This window comes from Trachypithecus francoisi, unplaced genomic scaffold (genome assembly GCF_009764315.1).
Source record: "Trachypithecus francoisi isolate TF-2019V2 unplaced genomic scaffold, Tfra_2.0 Lachesis_group12, whole genome shotgun sequence".
NCBI lineage: Eukaryota > Metazoa > Chordata > Mammalia > Primates > Cercopithecidae > Trachypithecus > Trachypithecus francoisi.
Window position 1 is genome coordinate 62,594,990 of NW_022681457.1, and position 19,099 is coordinate 62,614,088.

A 19,099-nucleotide genomic window follows, 5' to 3' on the forward strand; every position below is an offset into this window, starting at 1 on the left:
GGCTCAAAGCAGGCTCCTCCGGGAGGACTCTGCCCTTGTCCCACCAGGCCAGTTCAAGGCAGAAGCAGCCGTTAGAGGGCCTGGGCCGCCAGCACCCTTTTCCTGGAACTGACTTTTGATACTGACACCAGCTGAGCCGTCTTTTCAGGGTGTACGGGGTCCCAAATGCTCGTCTGCAAAGGAATAAAGAATAAAGGGGAAGCCATGCACAAAGGACCATTTTAGGAAATCTTTTATTGCAAATGCCATTCTGCGTATTGATTTTTGAGAGAAAGTATCAGAAATGCTTCTTTCCTGGGAAAAGGAATACAAATGACAGCAAGACATATTTTAGTTGCTGCTAAAGAACAGCATTATTTTCAATCATTTTAAATCGCTCATTTAGTAAGCAAGGTATAAAACAGATTAAAGGTGTGAGCTTGCAAAAGGGTAATTAAAAAAGTGTTTCCTCCCCAGGAAACAGCGCTGTTTGGTCTGATCAAATGCCGAAGCTGGGATCTGATTCTGGGTGCTCTCTCTCGCTACTGGAGTGCTGACCAGCAGGCTGCCCATTGCGAAAAGAGGTTGCAAGGCCAGGTCCCCAGGTGTGCTGGGATTTCTGGCTGGCTCTACTTGGGGCCAGAGAAGGGGGAAAAGGCCTTGTCACAGCCTGCCATGCATGCTTCAATCTCTTCCACGGTGCGGGGCACGCAGGTCAGCAGCTCCATGCCGCTGTCAGTCACCACGACGTCCTCCTCAATGCGGACCTGGGTCAAGCCGACAGACACACATTATCACAGAGCAGTCTCATGTGCCAGGCTAGAGGGCCGGGCCCATTCCAGGCCCACCCCACCATGGGGTGGGAGCAGCTGACACTCCCTGGGAAAGGGAAGTGGCCTCCAGGCTCCTTCATGGAGCCATCTGCTCACGTCACCTGCTCACCCTGTCCTTGCCAGGTGGATGGGAGCCCCTGGAGCAGGAAGGAGTTTTGCAGGATCTCTGCCTGTTCCTACTGAGGGATGAGGCTCCATTTCGTGACAGACCACACGAAGGGGCAAGCTGAGCCCACCTCAAGGGAAGGCGTCACTAGGGCCCCTGTCTTGGGACTAAGGAGTCTACAGCGGCAGTGGAGGTGGCAGATGTTCTGGGAGCAAGAATGGGACCCATGGGCACTCACCCCACCAAAACCGCGAAAGCGCTGCAGGACCTCGCGGTTAAAGAAGCAGGCACGGGCCGGGTCCGCCAGGGCCTCGTCCAGGAGGTGGTCGATGAAGTAGATGCCCGGTTCCACGGTAAGCACCATGCCTGGCTGTAGGTACCGTGCAGTGCGCAGACTCCGCAGGCCGGGCTCGTCAATGCGCTCCGTGCCCTGTGGGGAACAGAGATGAGGGGTCCGATGAGCAGCTCCAGGGCTCGCCGTGGCCTCATCAGGAGAGATAGGCACGTGAGGGCTGGCGCCAGTCTCGTGGGCTCTCTTGACCACTGAGGTCCTCAGCCTAGGCTCGCCCCTGCTGTGCTGGGCCGTGGGCACCCTGATAAGTCCTTCCACCCTGCACGTACCCCCGGATCTTGAGTGTCCCTGGCCACAATACCCCAGGGCTCACTTGAGAAGCCCTGTGGCCGCCCATGTGCACACACCCAGTGCGAGATGCCCAGACAGGCCTGTGGGGCTTGCTGAGGGTTGGGCTGCCCTCAGTCGGGCCCTGCTCCTTGCCAGAGGAGTGGCAGATGCCAAACCGCTGAAGCCAAAAAAGCTCTTAAGGCAGCTGTTTGGACAAATGGAGGCAAGATGGCGCAGTTCCGGGTTCTTCACTGTCAACTTTCCCGCGCCCGGGAAAGACACGGGTCGACTGCGCAGGCGCAACCCGACCTCCGACGGAGAGAAACCGGAACCCGCCTAGCCACGCCTATCGACCCGCCCCCAACCCGCCTATGTCCCGCCCACTGCCCTCCCACTCCCAGGCCCAGGACATAAAAGCTGCTCCCAGCGGGCATGCGGAGCGAACTTCCTCGGCCCCTCCTCCTGCACGGGACCCAGGAACCTCATCCAAGAACACCGGAGCGAACTTCCTCGGCCCCTCCTCGTCTACGCGGGACCCGGGAACCTCGTCCGAGAATGCCGGAGCGAGCTTCCTTGGCCCCTCCTCCTGCGTGGGACCCAGGAACCTCGCCCGAGAGCGCCGGAGCGAGCTTCCTTGGCTCCTGCTCCTGTGCGGACCTAGGAACCTCGCCCGAGAACGCCGGAGCGACTTCGTCGGCCTCCACCGCCAGAGGCCGGTGAACCTCGCCCCTCCCTCACATTTGGTTTGTAAATAAAGGTTTTTTTGTCTTGCCTACTTGCCTTTTCCCTGGCATTTGCTCTGGGGGTCGCATTAAAGCCAATCAGCAGCTATGAAGCCTCTTGGGGCCACAGCTTTCCTTCCAGGCAGCCCAAGTGGAAACTGGCCCCAGAAATCGTGGTCCCGGCTCCCCCAGGCCGAGGCCTAGGTTTTCCGTGTGACTGTCCAGGGAGGACAGGTGCCGTCATCAGGGTGGGTCTGCCAGCCTTAGTGCGCCAGTGCACATGTGCCGTGTGCGTGTGGCTTGGCGGGTGTGGCTCCCAGAGGAGTGCTCTGGGCCTTATGGCAGGGCCCTGGGAAATAGCCCCCAGCCTTGGAGGACGCCTGAGGGACGGTGGTAGAGCCGCTCCCTGCAGGGGACCCTGTCTGCACCCCACGCTGCCCCATGCGCACCCAGCCTGGCCTTGTCCACTCACAGGCACAGCTGAGAGGAGCGGGTGCTCGGGGAATTACAGGAGAGCTCCTGCTCGCCCCAGGTCCCTGGGGCACCATCCGGCCGGTGGCCAGGGCCTCTGAGCCAGTGGGCACGAGTACGCTTTCTGGTCAGGGTCTGAGCCTGCCCTGCCCGGCTGCACTCCCTCCCCAGGAAGCCCCGCTGCTGGAGCGGGAGCTGTCATTTCTGACTGTTTGGGGGCCAAGAACATCAGACTCCAATTAGCAGTTCACGTAAGGTAACCAGAAACAGGCTGGCTTGGCCTCCACGCTGGGCATGGCCAGAGAGGCTGTGACTGATTCCACGGCGGGCAGGGAGAGCCATGCTGACCTGGAGAGAGCAGGCCGGGCGGGAGGCGATGAGGAGACACCACAGCCTGGCTAGTGTGGCCCCAGCCCCACCACACTTGCCTCTGGGCTGCTGACCGGGAGCTGAGGCCGGAGGGCAGGGATGACCTGTGGCTGAGGAACCGTATGGAGTGACAGTCCCTCTGTGCAAGTGAGAGGTGCATGTGGACTCAGCTGAGGCCTGTCTCCTGCCCAGAAGCTGCTGGGGGTCCCAGGGTCTCTGCTCCAGGACCTTCTCGTCCCTGTCATTCAAAGCTTGTGCTAGGCACCCCCACCCCGCCGCCGCCCGCCCATCCCTCTCCTTCATGCTACTCCTGAAGTGCCCGTCCCTGTCTCTCCACCCCACGGCGGTCGAAGCCAGGGGTCTGGGGGAAGCAAGGGCCTGCCAACGTCAGGTTTCCTTCCTCCCAGTCACCCCTCTATCCCCATGGGCCCACCCCTGACCGCTACACGGTTGGGGGACAGGTTCGTTTCGCCAGGGAAACGAACTTTCCTCCCCTCTGAAATCTTGAGGTCCACCACTGAAACTGGGGGTGGGGGAAGATTAGAAGGGATCCCCGGCGGACACAGGGGCAAGGCCTGCCTCAGCCCAGTGATGCAGTAGCCCCTTCAGGGTGCTGGCTCTAGGGGCCTGCCCTGGAGACCTGCTGAGAACAGGGTGCAGGCGCGGTCATAAGAGAAGGGGAGGGGCTGGGAGTGTAGGGAGGGCAGGAGCCCCTGTGGTCCAGGAAGTGCAGCCTTCAAGGGTGGGGAGGGGTCCTGCCCTCACCGTGCCCATGCCCGCCTCTGGGCACAGGGCTTGACAAGGCCATAACTTTTACTGGGCTCCAAGCAGAGGAGCCCCAGATGTGTCTGCAGGCCTGAAATAAAACAAATGACTTTTATAGGAAAAGCCATATTTTTTCCACAATGTTTATCTGTCAGAAGAATAGACTCTGAGCACAAAGAGGTGCTTACTGGAAAAGATGAAAACAGTTTGCTGCCAATTTTTGCTGGTGGAAAAAAAGCGCTTTGGCGACTAATGAATAACGAACCTCAGCTAACAATGTCTGGAAGGCCCAGCTCTTGGCTCCCTGCGCACAATGGGATGAATAGACATTAGGAAATTAAAACTGATTTTGTTTCTCCAAATTTAACTGTTTACACTTGAGGAAAAAAATAATTGAATAATAATGCTTCTCTTAAGCAATTCCCCCCACCACCCCCACCCTGCCAAAAAATCATTCTTAGTGCTTTCAAAACACCCTGCAGCCAAGAGGCCGAGCCTTGTCTTGGCTAACCAGCTGGGGGGCCCCCAGGGCGTGCACGGTTGCACAATCAGCCCCCTGCATTGGGCAGCTGGCCAAGGGCAGGGACAGGCGCGCCCCGCCCGCCCAGCTGAGAGGCCGTAGCCACCTGCCCGGTTGGGCCTCTCCAAGCCTCACGTGCCCTCTGAGTGGTCCTCTGAGGGCTGGGGGAGCCTTGTCTGGAGATGGCCCCCAGCCTCCCTTATCTGCCAAGGGTCCCCGGAATGCCTGGGGATGAGGAGGCTGCGGGGTCACAGGTGTGTGGCCCAGGGGCCTGGGAGGCAGAGGGCGAACCAGCAGCAGAGCAGGGCTGCTCTGGGCTTGTGAGGGGCCAGGGCGAGTCACCAGTGGGTGGAGCCTCATCAACTCCCCAAGTCTAAATGAAGCCAGAGGCGGCTGGATGTGAGGGGTGCCATGCAGTTCCATCACAAAGACCTGTCCTTGGCACCACTGTCCCGTGGGGCCCCATGCACCGTATCCTGACTGTGTGCCACCTTCTGGGCAGGTGACACCAGGGCCCAGAGTGCAGACAGCACCACTTTTATGTCCAGGTCTGTGGAACACTCATGGATGCATCCCTGCCTTGGCCAGGGCCCTGATCGCCCCCTCTCATGCCCTCTGTGTACCACAGGGAGCCAGGGGGCCCATCCCTGCTATCCCAATACACCCTTGCTGCCTCCTAGAGTCCCACCCTGCCCCGGGGGCCAGGCTCAGCGGCAGCTGATGGGCAAGCCACTCTGCCTGCCACGTCCACACTGACTGACCTCTGGGTAGCCTCCCACGTCGTGCACATCAATGCCCAGGAAGTGGCCGAGCCCGTGAGGCATAAACACGGCCCCCAGGTGGGCCTGGACCATGGCGTCCACGCTGCCGCTCAGGATGCCCATGTGGGCCAGCTCCTCCAGGTGGATGCGGTCTGCCAGGCGGTGCATGTCGGGCCACCAGACACCTGCGGGCCAGAGGGAGCTGCCGTGAGCCACAGAGCCCAGCAGCCAACACCACAGGGCCAGGGGCTGGGAGACATGAAGCCCTCACACTGGCTGTGGTGGGAGGGCCTGAAGGGGGGGTAAGGGGCAAGGGCACCACACCGGGGGCCCAGGGGGACAAGGACTAGGGTGGCCCCCTGTGCTGAGCTTTCCCAGCAAAAGCTCTGGCCCTCAGGACCCTTCTTGTGCCTCCATTCTGCCCCTAGGGACAGGTTCCTGTCACCTGTGGCCAGGGGCCCAGCCTGGGTCTACTTTGTAGCCCATGGCGTGTCCACTCTGAACAGCCAGTGCTTCTGGGCCCAGGGGAACCCAGCCAAATCCCTGGGCACCAGGAGGAGAAATGCGCACGTCTCCCCCAATAGCAGACACTGGGAGACTCCGTGGGCCTTGGCCCTGAGGCTCAGGCCCAAACCCTGGCTCAGAGCTCCGATGGGGCTTTGCTGCTGTGGCGCAGCGGGGAAGCCCGCGGCTGAAAAGAGGGGTCCCTGCACATCCCAGAATGGGGAAGAGTCACCCCGGAGCTGCTGCAAGGAGCAAAGGTTTCTGGGGAGAAGGTGTGGCTGGCACGGCCCCATGAGCTGGCTGGCAGGGGTCTGGGGCCCCGCCTGCCAACAGCAGCGGCACCATCTCCAGGGGAGCCCAGATGTCCAAGCCCCAGCTTCGAATCCAACTCATCTCTGCCGCATGTTAGTGGGGCGAAGGCCACCATGGAGAGAACTTCCTAAGCACAGAGCTTTGGGGGCCACACAGGCTCTGGAGCATGGCCCCTAGGAAGGAGGCCCTTGGAGAGCCCCCCACGTAGAGTCTCAGCAGCCCAAGGGTGTGCCCGTCCCACCCCTGGACTCTGTGGAATCCCAGCATCAGCCTCTCCTCATGGCAGCTTCCACTGCTGGACTTGCCCTGAGCACCAGACAAGGACCCGAGGCAGGTGAGGCCTCCTGCCCTGACCCCATGGGGGCTGGGTTTGGGCAGGCCATGTTCTGGCAGAGGCTGGGGCCCCAGGACACTCTGGCCAGGCACGTGGCAGGGGGCCTTGATCAACACACAGCTCACTGGCTGGAGAGGGCACCCGGCAATTCCCTGCGGCACCTCCTGGTGAGGTCCAGCCCCACCAGGCGGAGTGACCTTGGCTCCTAAGGGCCTCCCTGCTAGGCCCTGCCTTGGCGCAGAGCCAGAGCCTGCCCTGCATGGCCCATCACTGCCGATCGCTGCTGTGGGAGGGGCCCAGGAGACCCTGAGCTGGCGAGGGCTGGGCTGTGAGAGGCAGGATTCTGAACCTCTGTGGTTGGCGGAGGGCAGATGATGGGTTCAGCTGGCGAACAGGGATGAAAGTCCACACCGGGACACAGGCCATCACCCCCGACACTCACTGGGCACAAGTCCCTCATGTTGGGACCCCTTTAGTGCCAGAGTTGGCCACCCTGGTGCTGGGTATCAGGCGGGCTGGGGGCGCACGGCTTTGGGCAGGCAGTAGGGCTGTTGCCTGCCATTCACAGCGCAGCGCCTCAGCCATGGCTGTGGCCTAAGGGTGGCAGGGGTGGAGACGCTCAGACCTGCCCCCACCCCCCACACAGAGTGGGGATCCTCCTCAGAGCCCAGCTCCCTGCCCCAGCCTCCAAGGGGCTGAGGTGGGGGCGGCCATCCTGGGGTCTGGCATGGGGGAGAGCCCGGGCAGGCCTGGGGCAACTCTGGTTGCCACTGCCCTGTGTCTAGGGCAGCCCTGGGCGCACACACACCCCTGGCTGGCCCACCCTGCACCCCTGGCTTTTCTGAAGGGCACAGCATCCCGGAAAAGGAGACCTGAGTAACTGGAGCCCACTTGGCTGCTCCCCCACCTCTGTGAGCCTCTGTCACCTGGGGGCCGGGGACAGCACCCCGGACACCATTCCTCCATTGTGCATGACCAGCCAGCCCTGGTTCCACACTTTGATGTTCATTTGTTCCTAGGGTATGCGCCAAGCGTGCCCAGCCTCTGCTGCTGCTCTTCTGAGACCCCAGCCCGGACAACCCTGGTCCACCTTGCCCTTCCTCCCTGCTGCCGCATCCTCCAGAGACCAGGTCACCTTAAGGCACACAGGCCTTTTTACCTCAGGCCCTTTGCTGTGGCCTGTGCCAGGCCTTGGCCTGTGATGCCTCATCCGAGGGGTCTCTGCATAAAAGCTGTCCCCTCTCAGGGGAGACCTTCCTGCCTTGCTGTCCCAGGCCTGGTGATTTCTCCTTGCACCGTCCATCCAGCCTGCAGCAGTCCCCTGGACGGATCTGCTCGTTTGCTTCTCATGTCTCACTTCGAGGGTGGGGGTCTCCCGAGGGCACCACTGGGCCCGGCATAAAGTGAGTGCCCCTCAGGTCCCCCAACAGCCTGCAAAGTTGGCATGTGGTGCTGGGAGGCCTCCTGTGCGTGGCTCGTGCCCCAAGCCCAGCTCAACTGCTTCCTCTTGGACGGGCCCTTCTCTGGTCACCAAAGGGGAGCCCCGGGAAATGCAGCCAGCCTTCCAACCAGGCTAACTTCAGTAGTGGGCTGTGTTCTTGGCCCAGCCTCCACAGAGGGCGGGAATCAGGTATAAATCATGCTCCGTGGGGGCCCTTCCCGGGGGCAGGCCCGGCGCCACCCGGACGTGCCGGCCCGGGGGTCCCCTCGGCGCCGCTGGTCTTCCTCGCCTGTGCGCCCTCGGGGAAGGCCTTGCACACAACTCTCTTGGCCGGGAGCGGGGAGTTTCTGCCTGTGTGTGGTTAGGGTTGACAGTGATTCAACCTCCAGCAACTTGGCCCCAGCGTCTGGCCCGGATGGTGGTTACAACACCCATGGCCTGGGCGGGGGCCCCTGGAGTGTGTGAGGGTCACTGTCCCTGCACTAGGCTGGTGGGGTGGGCACAACTTGAGGGCTCCCTTGCCGGCCTGGGCCCTCTCAGGCTCCTCCCACCCTGGCAGCCTGGCGATACCGTCAAGCTCTCTAGTCCAGGCTGGAAGGCACCCCCAGCCCCTAGCCAACCTATAGCTAGATGCCACACTGGGAATCACACAGCAGAAGCTGGGCAGCAGCTGCCCTGCATGCCCCAACCCCTAGCAAGCGCCAAACCTCATTCTGGCTTTCCAGAGCACCCTTGCACCTGCCCCACCCCTCTTGGAGTCTGCCCAGCTCCCTCCTCCACTGCACAACCCTCGGATGCCTGGGCCATCTCTTTAGAATGAATGGGGCAAACAGCCCCATTCGAAGCCCAGGTTCTCAGCCTGGCCTGGTCTCCAGCCTCTCCCTCACCCACTCCTGGGAGGGGCGGCTGGACCAAGGCCATGGGTCCCAAGAACTGGCCCGCCCCACCTGCTGTTTCCTTAGCTGGGGCCACCTCCTCCGAGCCCCTTTTCCCAGATGTGCTCCCATTCCTCCTGTGGGCCTCTGTGTTGAGGCTCCTCCTCCAGGAAGCCCTCTCTGATTGCCCCTTCCTGTGCTTTGAGAGTTCATGGCACACACAGCACAGCTGGGTCTGGTTATGACCTCTGGGCCTTGCAAGGGCGGTGCCCGTACCCTGCTGTCTGCCTGGCACGCAGCAGGTGCTTGGTAAACTCCTGGAACGAGGGGAGCCCCAGCCTCCCTCATGGCTCTCTTGCAGCCTGTGTTGTGCCCCATCCCCTGCTCCTCTGTGTACTCAGACCCTAGAACGGGCAGGGCAGCCTCTAGGTTAGTGTCCCATCATGGCCCCATGAAATGGCAGGGCTCAGAGGAACAAGCCCTGCTGTTCCTGCTGCTCAGTCCCCAAGTGTGGCCAGAGTGGCCCCTGGGTGGTCTTCTGAGTCCACTTGGTCTCCTCAGGCAGCACCCGCTCCTGCTGGGCCTAGGGCCCAGGCCAGCTCCTTGGAGCCTCAAAGCATCCATCACAGCCCCGAGGCCTCCTACCCGGAGTGTGACAGCCCCAGGGGCTCCGGGGCCTGACCTAGCTACAAAGGCAGCGTCCTCAGAGCTGCTTCCAGACAAAGAGCGCGCTTCATCTGCGGAACATGGCCCTCGGGATGGATGGGAGTGAGCCAGGCTCTGGGGGTGCAGGACAGCAGGCTCTGGCCGGGGTCCCAGGGCAGGCCCTAAGGGCTGGCTGAGCTGACATGGGGCTGAGGACTTCCAACTCACCCCACCCTGCATGGGATGTGGGTAGAACCCAGTCTGCTGCCAGAACCTCTGGGGACCCGCTCACCCTGTGCGAGAGCAGGGTGCTGTGTTGGCCCAGGCTGCTCCTTGAGTCTCCTCCCCCACACCCTGGCAGAGTGCTCCAAGGAGTAAGAAGAGGCCAGGCAACTGGCTCACCGTTGCGGCCGGCAGGAGGGGTGGACATGGTGCCCACACTGAAGACAGCCCTCCCCGTCCTGGCGCCTGCCGCAGAGGGTATCTGTGGCTGGGGTGGCACATGGCTGCCATGCCTGTCTGCCTGAGCCCTGCACTCCATGCCGTCTCGGAGGATGAGGCCTGACCAGAAGTCTAGCGGCTGGCCCCAGCCCCTGGCGCTGGCTGGGAGGGGAGCAAAGCTGGCAGAGGTGCCACTGACCACGGGGCCACAGGAGACACATGCCAGGTGGGCCGGGGCCGGTGCTGCTGGGTCCCTGCCAGCCACCTGGTCACCCCATGCCTCAGTGCCCCCTCTCGCCCCGTCAGGCCTGTTTTGGAGGCGGGGACACTTCCTGCCACTTCTTTCCCCTCCTCTGACCTCACATCAGCAGCACCCCGTCAGTCACAAGTGGCCAGGACCCTGAGGGCAGGGACAGAGCCAGGAGTGGGGACAAAACACAATCATGGGCCACCACTGCTGTTGCAGGTTGATAGGAGCTGGGCCCCCAGTGACAGGGGCACAGGAGGCTCCTGGGTGAGCACGGGAAAAAGAAGAGGAAGGCGGGGAGGCCAAGGAGGGCAGGTGGGCGAGGAGGAGAGGGAGCTGGGTGGGGGCTGGGAGGTGAGGCTTACAGGTAGAGGGTGTGGGGCCCTCAGTGCTGGGGTCCTCTGGAGCTTCAAGGTGGCTGCAAGGACTGGCCTATGGGACGGGGACAGCTGTGCTGCTTCTAGGTACAGCCTTCCTGCTGTGGCTGTGCCAAGGCAGACGCTGGCTCAGGACCACCCTGCCGGGCTCACCCATCCGTCCTAGCAGTGCTTTCCCGTTCCCCTCACCATGCATGCAAGGGTCTGCATGGGGTGAGCAGCCTGCCCCAACACAGGAGCCGCGCTGAGCTTGGATCCCATCCAGCCTCCCCTGCATGGCACTCCCCGAGGTCCTGCAGCTGCCGGGCCTGGCCTGCCACCCGCCTGTGGACTCCCAGCAGCAGGGTAGTGTTCCGGTCGCAGCCTCCTTCCTCACTGACTGTGAGTGACAAGTGAGGAATGCTCCCCCTCCAGCCCTAGGATCAGGGGGCCAAGGCCTGCATTCCTCAACTCCCCAGGGTCCTGATCATTCTTTCCTGCCTCTCCTTTGGGCTTAGCTATGGGGTTTCCTGCTTTATTTACTCTCCCTGGAAGGTCACAGGATGCAGTCGGGCAGTCTCGGTGGGGTGTTTGTCTTGGCCCAGGAACTGAACCCACAAACCCAGGGCATTTCCGCTGGGACAGGGCAGGGGGCTGACCTGGTCACGGCCTCCTTGATGCTATGGGAGGTGACCTGCCCCATCCGGAAGGCAGCTCTGTGGGCCCAGGGCCTGCCCCATGGGCCTTCACTGTGTGTGATCCAGATGGAGTCCAACTCTGCCCTTGGGGGACATCAGTGTCACACAGCTCAGTGCGGGTGGTAGGTGTGGGGGGGCCTGCTGGGGATCTGCTCCATTCCCTTACACAGGGATCCTCCAGACCCCCTAGGCTGGGTCTGGGCAGTGAAGCCCAGTGGTGGGTGGGAGTGGGGCTGGGCGAGGACCTGCCTCCCATGGTCTGTGACGAGCCTAGCTAGGCTTGGCCTGGTGGCCCCAGACACCCCTGCCAGGCCTGAGGCCTGTGCCTGCCCCAAGAGTCAGCATGAACCAGGCAGCATCGCAGCATGGGAGACCCAGCTCAGGCCTTTCTCAGTGCCACGTGGGGCTTGGGGACTTGCCCACAGGCCTGGCCACTTTCTGGACAGACTTGGGGCTGCTGAGTTGGGCCACTGAGCTGGCCAGGATGCCAGCTGTGGCGATGTCATCCAGGTCCTGCCCAGGCCGCAGCAGGCTTTCCTGCAGATGAGGCCAGCCAGGGTGGGGCCATCCCCAGTCTCAGCACAGGACCGAGGGGGAAGACAATGGCTTTCCCACCAAACACCCCCCAGGCCTCAGCCCGCCATGCTGTGTCAATCCGCCGTCCTGCTGCCCGTGGCCTGGTGCTGCCTCTGGCTCCCTGATGGGCCCGGCACTGCCGGCGGACCATGCTGAGCTCCTCAGCCTGATGCTTGGGGATCCAGGGTTGCTGGGCTTGGTAGGCCCCTGCCCCTCACAGCTCTGCTTCACTGCTGGGACCCTCAGCCCCTTGCAGCCTGGGGATCTGACTTCCTCGACATCTGGATTTCACAAGTGCCCATGGATGTCTGATACTACTACTTGATGTGATGGTGACACAGTTTGCAATGACACAGCCTACCTTGGCATGGCTACAGAGTGGGAGGCCAGCCCTGTACGTGGAGAGTGTCTGAGAGACTCTGGTCCACCTGAGAGGCTGTGCCTGGCAGAGGGCCCTCCGCGGAGGGTAGAGGAATGTGCTCAGATACCAGGTGAATACACTGCAGGCCAAGCTCACCTGCCAAATCCTCTTGCTGGATCTGAAACACTGATCATTCATTCAAGTGACTCCTGGTATTCAAAACTGAGCAAGAAATTCTCATCCCCAGAGTGAAGGAAGGAGGAGTGGTGCCCCTCAGGCAACTGCTTCGTGGAGGCTGGATTTGACAGCTAACGGGGGATGCTTCCTATGGCTGAAGAGTCAGAAAGAATAAGAAGGGATACAGCGAGCACTCTGCCCCGTTCCTTCCTGCACCTCCTTTGTGGTTCTCACAGGCACACGGGAATTCACGCTGTCACTCCCTCTTCCTTTTACCCACAAGGGCCCGCTGGCCACACCCTCTGGCACTCTTCTGTCCTCACCACCCATCTGCCTGGAGACACCTGTATATTCATATTCAGGGGTGGCAGCTCCTTTTCTTTGTTTTTTTGAGACAGGGTCTCACTCCATCACCCAAGCTGGAGTGCAGTGGTGCGATCTTGGCTCACTGCCACCTCCGCCTCCCAGGTTCAAGCGATTCGATTCTCGTGCCTCAGCCTCCTGAGTAGCTGGGATTACAGGCATGAGCCATCACGCCCAGCTCAGTGGTGTAATTTTAGTAGAGACAGGGTTTCTCCGTGTTGCCCATGCTGGTCTTCAACTCCTGACCTCAAGTGATCCGCCCGCCTCCCAAGTGCTGGGATTACAAGTGTGAGCCACTGAGCCCGGCCTGCTGCTTTTTAAGCAAAGCAATTCCGCACAAAATGCTGTTTTCCTTGGTAGTCGCTAAACCAAGTGAGTCCGATCAGCGCTGTCGCCCCATCACAAGCTTATTGACTTTTGGATTTTCTGTCTCGTCTTCCTTCTGGGATATATCTGGGGTCCACCTGCTTGCACTCATGCGTTTGTCAAGCTCTCTTCCTGCTGGATGCGTGAGGGTGTGGGGCTGGGGCCTGGCACTGCCCCCAGCGTCTCTCCGTGGCTCCTCAGCCTCTGGCGGGGCTCTCTAGGCTGGACTGGACACCATCTGGAAAGGCTTGCCCACAGTCTGCCTCCTCTGAAAGCAACGGTGGCTGGGGGCCCCTCTGAAGCAATACTTGGGCCAGTGATCGAGGCTGCAACTCATCCCAGCAATGGGCTGTGGGGCCATAGGGACTGTTTAGTTGATTGCCAAGCCATTGAGTTCTGAGGCCACATTCTGGAGGCTCCAGAGCTTTCTTTCCTCCTTTTTCCTTGAACACTGAGGGCACACTGGGCAGCTGTCAGCTCTCTGTGGGTCCTTAACAGAGGGCACTCCATGTCTAACCAGATGCCACAGCCTAGAGCTGGCCAGGCCCACCGGACTCTGCTTTAGGAGAGCAGGGGTCTATCCTTGGTCTGTTTGGGGCTTAAGTAAGGTACCTGGCCAGCAGGCAGCAGAGCTGGGGCTGGGCTCAGGGCACTCTGGGTCTGGGGCCTGCATCCTGGACTCTGAAGCTTTGCTCTACTGGGCTGTCCCCTCTGCCTGCGCTGAGCCCACGTGGCTCCTGAAGGACACCTGAGCTCCCCTACGCAGGGGCCTGCCTGTCTCTCTGGAGGTCTGTATAGCTGTGGGTGGGAGGCAGTGGATGAGGGTGGGGGCAAGCTGAGGGGCTGGACTACGACCTGGGTTTGGCCAACATGAGGTGATCTCTGACCATGACCCAGATGGAGAGACTCCAGGCTGCAGAAGGTGGCTGGAGCCTGTGTGCTGAGGCGGGCCCTGGCCAGACGATCCAGCTGTGAGTGCAGGGCCATTGTCCCATGCTGCTGCGGCCCTGGCCCCTGATTTTCCACCTCTGTGAATTTGTGGCAGCACCAAATGACCAAACTGGCTGCGGACAGTTCTGTAGATTATAACCAAAGATGCAGAGCCTGAGTGCCTTGGGGGGCCAGCTGTGCCTGGGCCGGTGTGGGCGGGAAAAGCCCCTCTGCACTGCAGGCTGGAGCCTGGCAGCTGTCAAACAGATCTCAGTCAGAGTCGTGGGAGCCATGTGTCTGCAGAGGGCCAGGCCTAGGGGGTGGCCAGCACATGGTGGGCCCATAGGAACCTGCCCAGGTTCTGGGGAATCTAAGGACTACAGCAGGGGGGCTGTGTTGAAGCCCTGAAAGACTTGAAGCAAGAATATGACAAGACCACATCCCTCAATTCTCTCCGCCGGGCAAAGGTGACAAGCCAGGACCTCCCATCACTGCTGGGAAACGGTTTCTATTGTTGCAGAGCAGAGAGCTGGGGTTTGATCCTGTGGGTGCTGGACTCCAGCCCTGCCAGGGCTATGGAGGACCCAGGAGTCACTCGGAAGGAGCCTGGCTGAGCAGGATGGTGACAGCGGGAGGTGCCCAGGGGGAACTCCTGAAAGCTGGCCTTGTTGGGAGGATGCTGGCTTCCCTCCAGGGGACCTCCTCTGCCCGCCCTGCCAGACATCAATGGCATCAATGGCACACAGTGGGAGGTCAAGGGGTAGCAGTAGGGCCTGTGCAGGCTGCCCAGGGTTGGAGGGGTGGGCACATGACAGGTTGGCCTATGCTGGCCGATAGGAGAGAGAAACACCAGGCCCACCCTGGCCTCAACATGGCCATCACGGTAGTGACTGTGACCCCTGCAGGGCAATGCCACAGGCCAGGCGGCCTTGCAGGTGCTTTACACAGTTTAACTCAGTCTCCACGAGTCAGTCGCTGCCTCCCCATTTACAGATGTGGAAACAGCCACCCAGAGGAGGGCTTTCCACCCAAGACCACAGAGCGCTGGGCGGGACTTGAACCTGCTCTGACCCCATGCCTGCGTCCAAAGTGGGCTGAGCCCTCCCTGGAGTAGACACTGCTTAAGGACAAAGCAGGAGACAGGCTGGTGTGCTGGCGGCCAGTGGAGATGTGCAGGTGGAGGCCACCAGGTGGGGGGGCCTTGGCCTGAGTCCCCCATTCCCGGTTCTGTCTGTCCCTGCCTGGTGGTCAGCCCTATTTCCTAGGAGAGATCACTGGAAACTCAGGGACTAAGCATCCGGAGCATGGAGAGATTCAAGTCACTTCACGCAGGCCCAGTTCCTGCAGGCACCTGCCACACAGCAGTGCCCCCAACACCACGCTAGGTGTGCCTCCCCGCACCGCCCCGCTGCTCACCTGGCTTCATGGCACCCATGACGGCGCGGGAGCTCCGCAGTACTGCCTCGTAGACAGCCTTCTGGTCTGCAGTGAACTTGCCGTTGGCGGGAAAGGAGCAGGTGATGTCGGAAGCGAAGCAGTAATACTCACCGCCCATGTCAAACAGGCTGTGGAGATAGGAGGGCAGGGCAGGTGAGTACTGGGGCGCCACCACCCCTCTTACCCTTCCCACTCCCTGCCTGCCCTGGACTTGAGGGCAGCTGGCCTGGGTCTTGGATGCAGCTACTCCCCCTCACAATGAGACTGGTGTGGGGAACTGCCACCTGGTGTCTCCCATGGGTGTGTGGGCAGTAAAGAAACGCGAAGCCATCCTGGAAGACCTGTGTCTTCCAGGGAAAAAGGGGTTCAGGGCTCAGCCTGGGCAGGGAAGGCTGAGGGAAGTGGGGCTGTCCTATGCAGATGACCCCTGCCCCTGTGGCCTGGCCTCTGGGAGCTCGGCCGTGGAGACTTGCTTGGAGAACTGAGGAGGCAGAGATGCCCCAGGACCCTGCCCGCTGCCTGGCCTCCACCTGGCACCCCAACAGGCCCTCCCAGGGTCTCCCTGCACCCGGCAAAGAGCACAGGCTGAGGCCGTGCTTGTGTGAAGAAGAGGAGGGGGCTGGGCAGGGGCCCCGGGTGGGATGCACGGGCTGGAACTCGGGGCCTGAATTGCACCACCTGCTTCTTCTGGGACCCAGAGCATTGGGTGGAAACTCAGTTGGCGGCTAGGGCCTCTAGCTCTGCTGCAGCTCTGGCGCCCCCTAGCTGGAGGGGTGTGCCTGATACTACCCCTCTACCCAAGGGGGTGGGACGGACATATTCTGCCAGGGCCCAAGGGGAGGGGAGGGAGGAAGTGACAGACAGCCTCATGTCCAGCAAGGCTTTCCCAGGGCCTGCTGGCCACACGCCCCTGGAAGCCAGGTGGGCCCCTCACCCTGTCCACCTGCACCCTGACACCCACCAGCGGCCGCAGAGACCAGCAGGATGCAGGCAGGGGCATGAAGAATGGGGCAGAGGTGCTGGCTATCCAGGATGGGAGGGGCCTGGGGGCCAGCAGAGAGGCAGGATGGCATGGGACAGATGGCGTGGGATAGATGACAGGAGGCCTGTTGAGGCAGGAGGACGGTGGCTGGGGCTGCCCTCTGGATGCCCCGTCAGAGGGACCCTTGGCACAGCAGGGCCCGGGAGGAGTAGGGCCTGTCCTTGCTGTGCAGAGGACCTCGGGGCCCTCTCTGGGCAACGGCTGAGAAGCAGCCTCCCACTCATCCTGTGGTGTGTAAGGGACAGGATGTGGGAAAGGCTGCTGGATCCAAACCTGCCTCCCAGGACTTCCCGGAAGCAGCCCAGGTGGACAAGGCTGGGTCTGGCTGAGGGGCTGAGGGGCACAAGTGGTGCCCCTTTCCATCCCGTCCCACCTAGGCACCTCGGGAGGCTGCAGGCAGCAGACATAGAGCGGAACCCTCAGGTCCACCAGCCCCTTCACAGATCATGGCCAAGTCATGATGCTGATGGTGACGACCCTGGCTTGGGGAAGCTGGTCCAGCCCTAGGACCAGAGCCCACCACGGCTGCAGGGTCCAGAACCAGAGCCAGGAGGGCCAAGTGCAGCCGTCCCTCTTTAGCTCCACCCTGGGCTTCCCATGCGGTCCATCTGTAGCCACGTGAGTCCTGACAAGTCTGAGGCCAGGGGCACAGCCGTGGCTTCCATCATGAGAGCCTTTCACCCAAATCCCAGCTCTCACGGTAAACACAGCCACTCCACAAACATTCCAGAAGTTGCCTATGTGCCTGCCTGTGGGGGGTCCTGTCCCATGGGAGGGAGCCAGGGAGTGGAGGACCCTGGCCCTATGTGGAGCAAGGAGCAGGGCCACGTGGCTGGACAGACAGCATCAGCCACCCCATGGAAGCAGATTTCTAAAGGAAAAACTTGAATGCATGGCCAGGGCGCTTTGCTGAAATCCAAAGTCCCCAGCCGGGCACTTTTTAATCTCCTGTCTTTTCTGATTGCAAAACACCATAAGCAGTGTCAACAGGGCAGAAAGGTCCAGATAGCACCTCAGGTGACTCTCAGGGCTGGGGAGGAGCCCCGCCTGCACAACACGGAGCTTCAGGGTGGGTCAAAGTCACAGGATCTCTGGATGCAGTGGGCTGCTTGGGCCAACAACTCCCTGGAAGTTTACTCCTGCACAGGGCCTAGGCTTCCCCATGGCTGGCCAGGAGGGCAGGGCACATGGAAGCTCTAAACTGAAGGGAAACTGAGGCTTGGATCACGGGTCCAGGAAAGCCCTGAGTCAGGAGGGTAAACAACTCGGAGTCCAGCAATGGGTTCTTTGATCCCGGCTGCAACACTCAGCCTTCAGGGCCTCAGTTTTTCCATCTGTAAAATGGGACCCTCCCACTGCTGTAGCTCTGTGTCCTCTTGGGGCCAGCAGTGGGGAGTGGAGCCGTATGGACCATAGCCCAGTTTTGCCTGGGGACAGCTAAGCATTTTCATTCAGGTTCCCCAGCGTCGACCAAGAAAAATGGTTTGTGGATTGTTGGTTTTAGAACATGCAAGAATAGCCTGGGCAGAGAGGACAGGGTGGAGTATGGGGGACACGGATTCCTAGGAGGCGCCAAATCAGAAGGTGACCTGCAGCAGCAGCCAGGGCAGAAAGTCCTACCGGACTGTGCTGATAACAAAAGAAAAAGCAGAAACTGAAGCATTGTTAAAAAAAAAAAAAAAAAACACAAAACAAAACAAAACAAAACAAAAAAACCAGGAAGCCCACAAGAACACCCCAAATGATGGAATCATCTAGGAGTATAAAAACAAGACTGTTCTCCAGTGCAGACCAGACTCAGATCCCAGTTCCCCAAACTCTCGCCAGCAAAGCAGAAAGAACATGGGATGGTGGGTGCCTGGATATCATCCGCCAGCCTGACTTTATCTTCCAGCCTGTAGAAGACTGTAACTGCATTTTTTGTTTGAAAATGATCCGCTTTCTGGAGAGGGAAGTATACACCCAACCAGCCAGCTCCATCCCACCCAGTGAGGCTCCGGTACGGAGCTGGTCTATTTTCGTGCTCCTCTCAGTTCCCTATCTTTTTCTGCCTTTAAAAAAAAAAAAAATCCCCCTAGAGTTTCTACACACATAAGTTATTCAGATGCAAGCTTTTCTGGAATCCAGGGACGAAAGCCAAGGCTTTGATAAATCATCTCCCTCCCGCTCCTCTGTGTCCACTTCATCCATCCTCTGAATGCAAACCGACAATGGAGAATTCGGTCATATGTTGGCTCAATCGAGAACAGGAACGCAGGATCCCTCCTTCCTGGCTGTCTGGGGACCCTACTATCTTTGGCCAAGTGAGTCTGTGATAATACAAGACATCTGGGAGACAGGACGCATCTCCAAGCAACTTGCTGGCGTTTCACTCCCCACGTGTGTTCTAAGGGCTCTGTTTCTGGCTCCTTCTCGGTAGCTCTGGGCCTGGGCTACCTGCCACCATTGGCCCACCCAGACCCTCCCTGGGCCCCACTGCAGGGACCTGCCAGCCCACAGGCAGAAGGCCTCCAAGATGGGTCGGCCAGTGACAGAAGGCTTGGGAACAGTTTTCTGGGGGAAATGCTGCAATGTTTATATGAGAGCCACTTTGGACTTGGTTTGCAGTTTCATCTGAATCTCCTGAGTAGTGGCATAGCTCTTAGCTGTTCAATCCAACATTTTACACGCGCTCATATTCGGGGCTGCAGGACTCCAATGTGCAGCTGCCCTGGTCGGTGTCCCAGGCCAGGCTGGGGGATTTCTGAGCAACAGGAAGCCCTTGCTTCTCAGCGTGAGACAGAAAGGAAGGCGTACGGGTCACTTTTCCCTTCGTCTGCTGCAGTGGGCGGCCCCTGCAGACACGG

General features: G+C 60.6%; 1 protein-coding gene across 1 annotated transcript in view; it reads right to left on the reverse strand.

Moving 5' to 3' along the window:
- Positions 1-214: 214 nt before the first annotated feature.
- Positions 215-19,099, reverse strand: part of PEPD (peptidase D) — a 140,639-nt gene continuing 121,754 nt past the window's right edge. Inside the window, exons 12-15 of the mRNA XM_033225627.1 lie at positions 15,191-15,339; positions 5,149-5,333; positions 1,157-1,348; positions 215-746 (exon numbers count right to left, since the gene is read on the reverse strand). Of these exons, the coding sequence (XP_033081518.1) occupies positions 609-746; positions 1,157-1,348; positions 5,149-5,333; positions 15,191-15,339 (664 nt within the window). The 3' untranslated portion in view covers positions 215-608. The remainder of the gene's footprint in view (positions 747-1,156; positions 1,349-5,148; positions 5,334-15,190; positions 15,340-19,099) is intronic.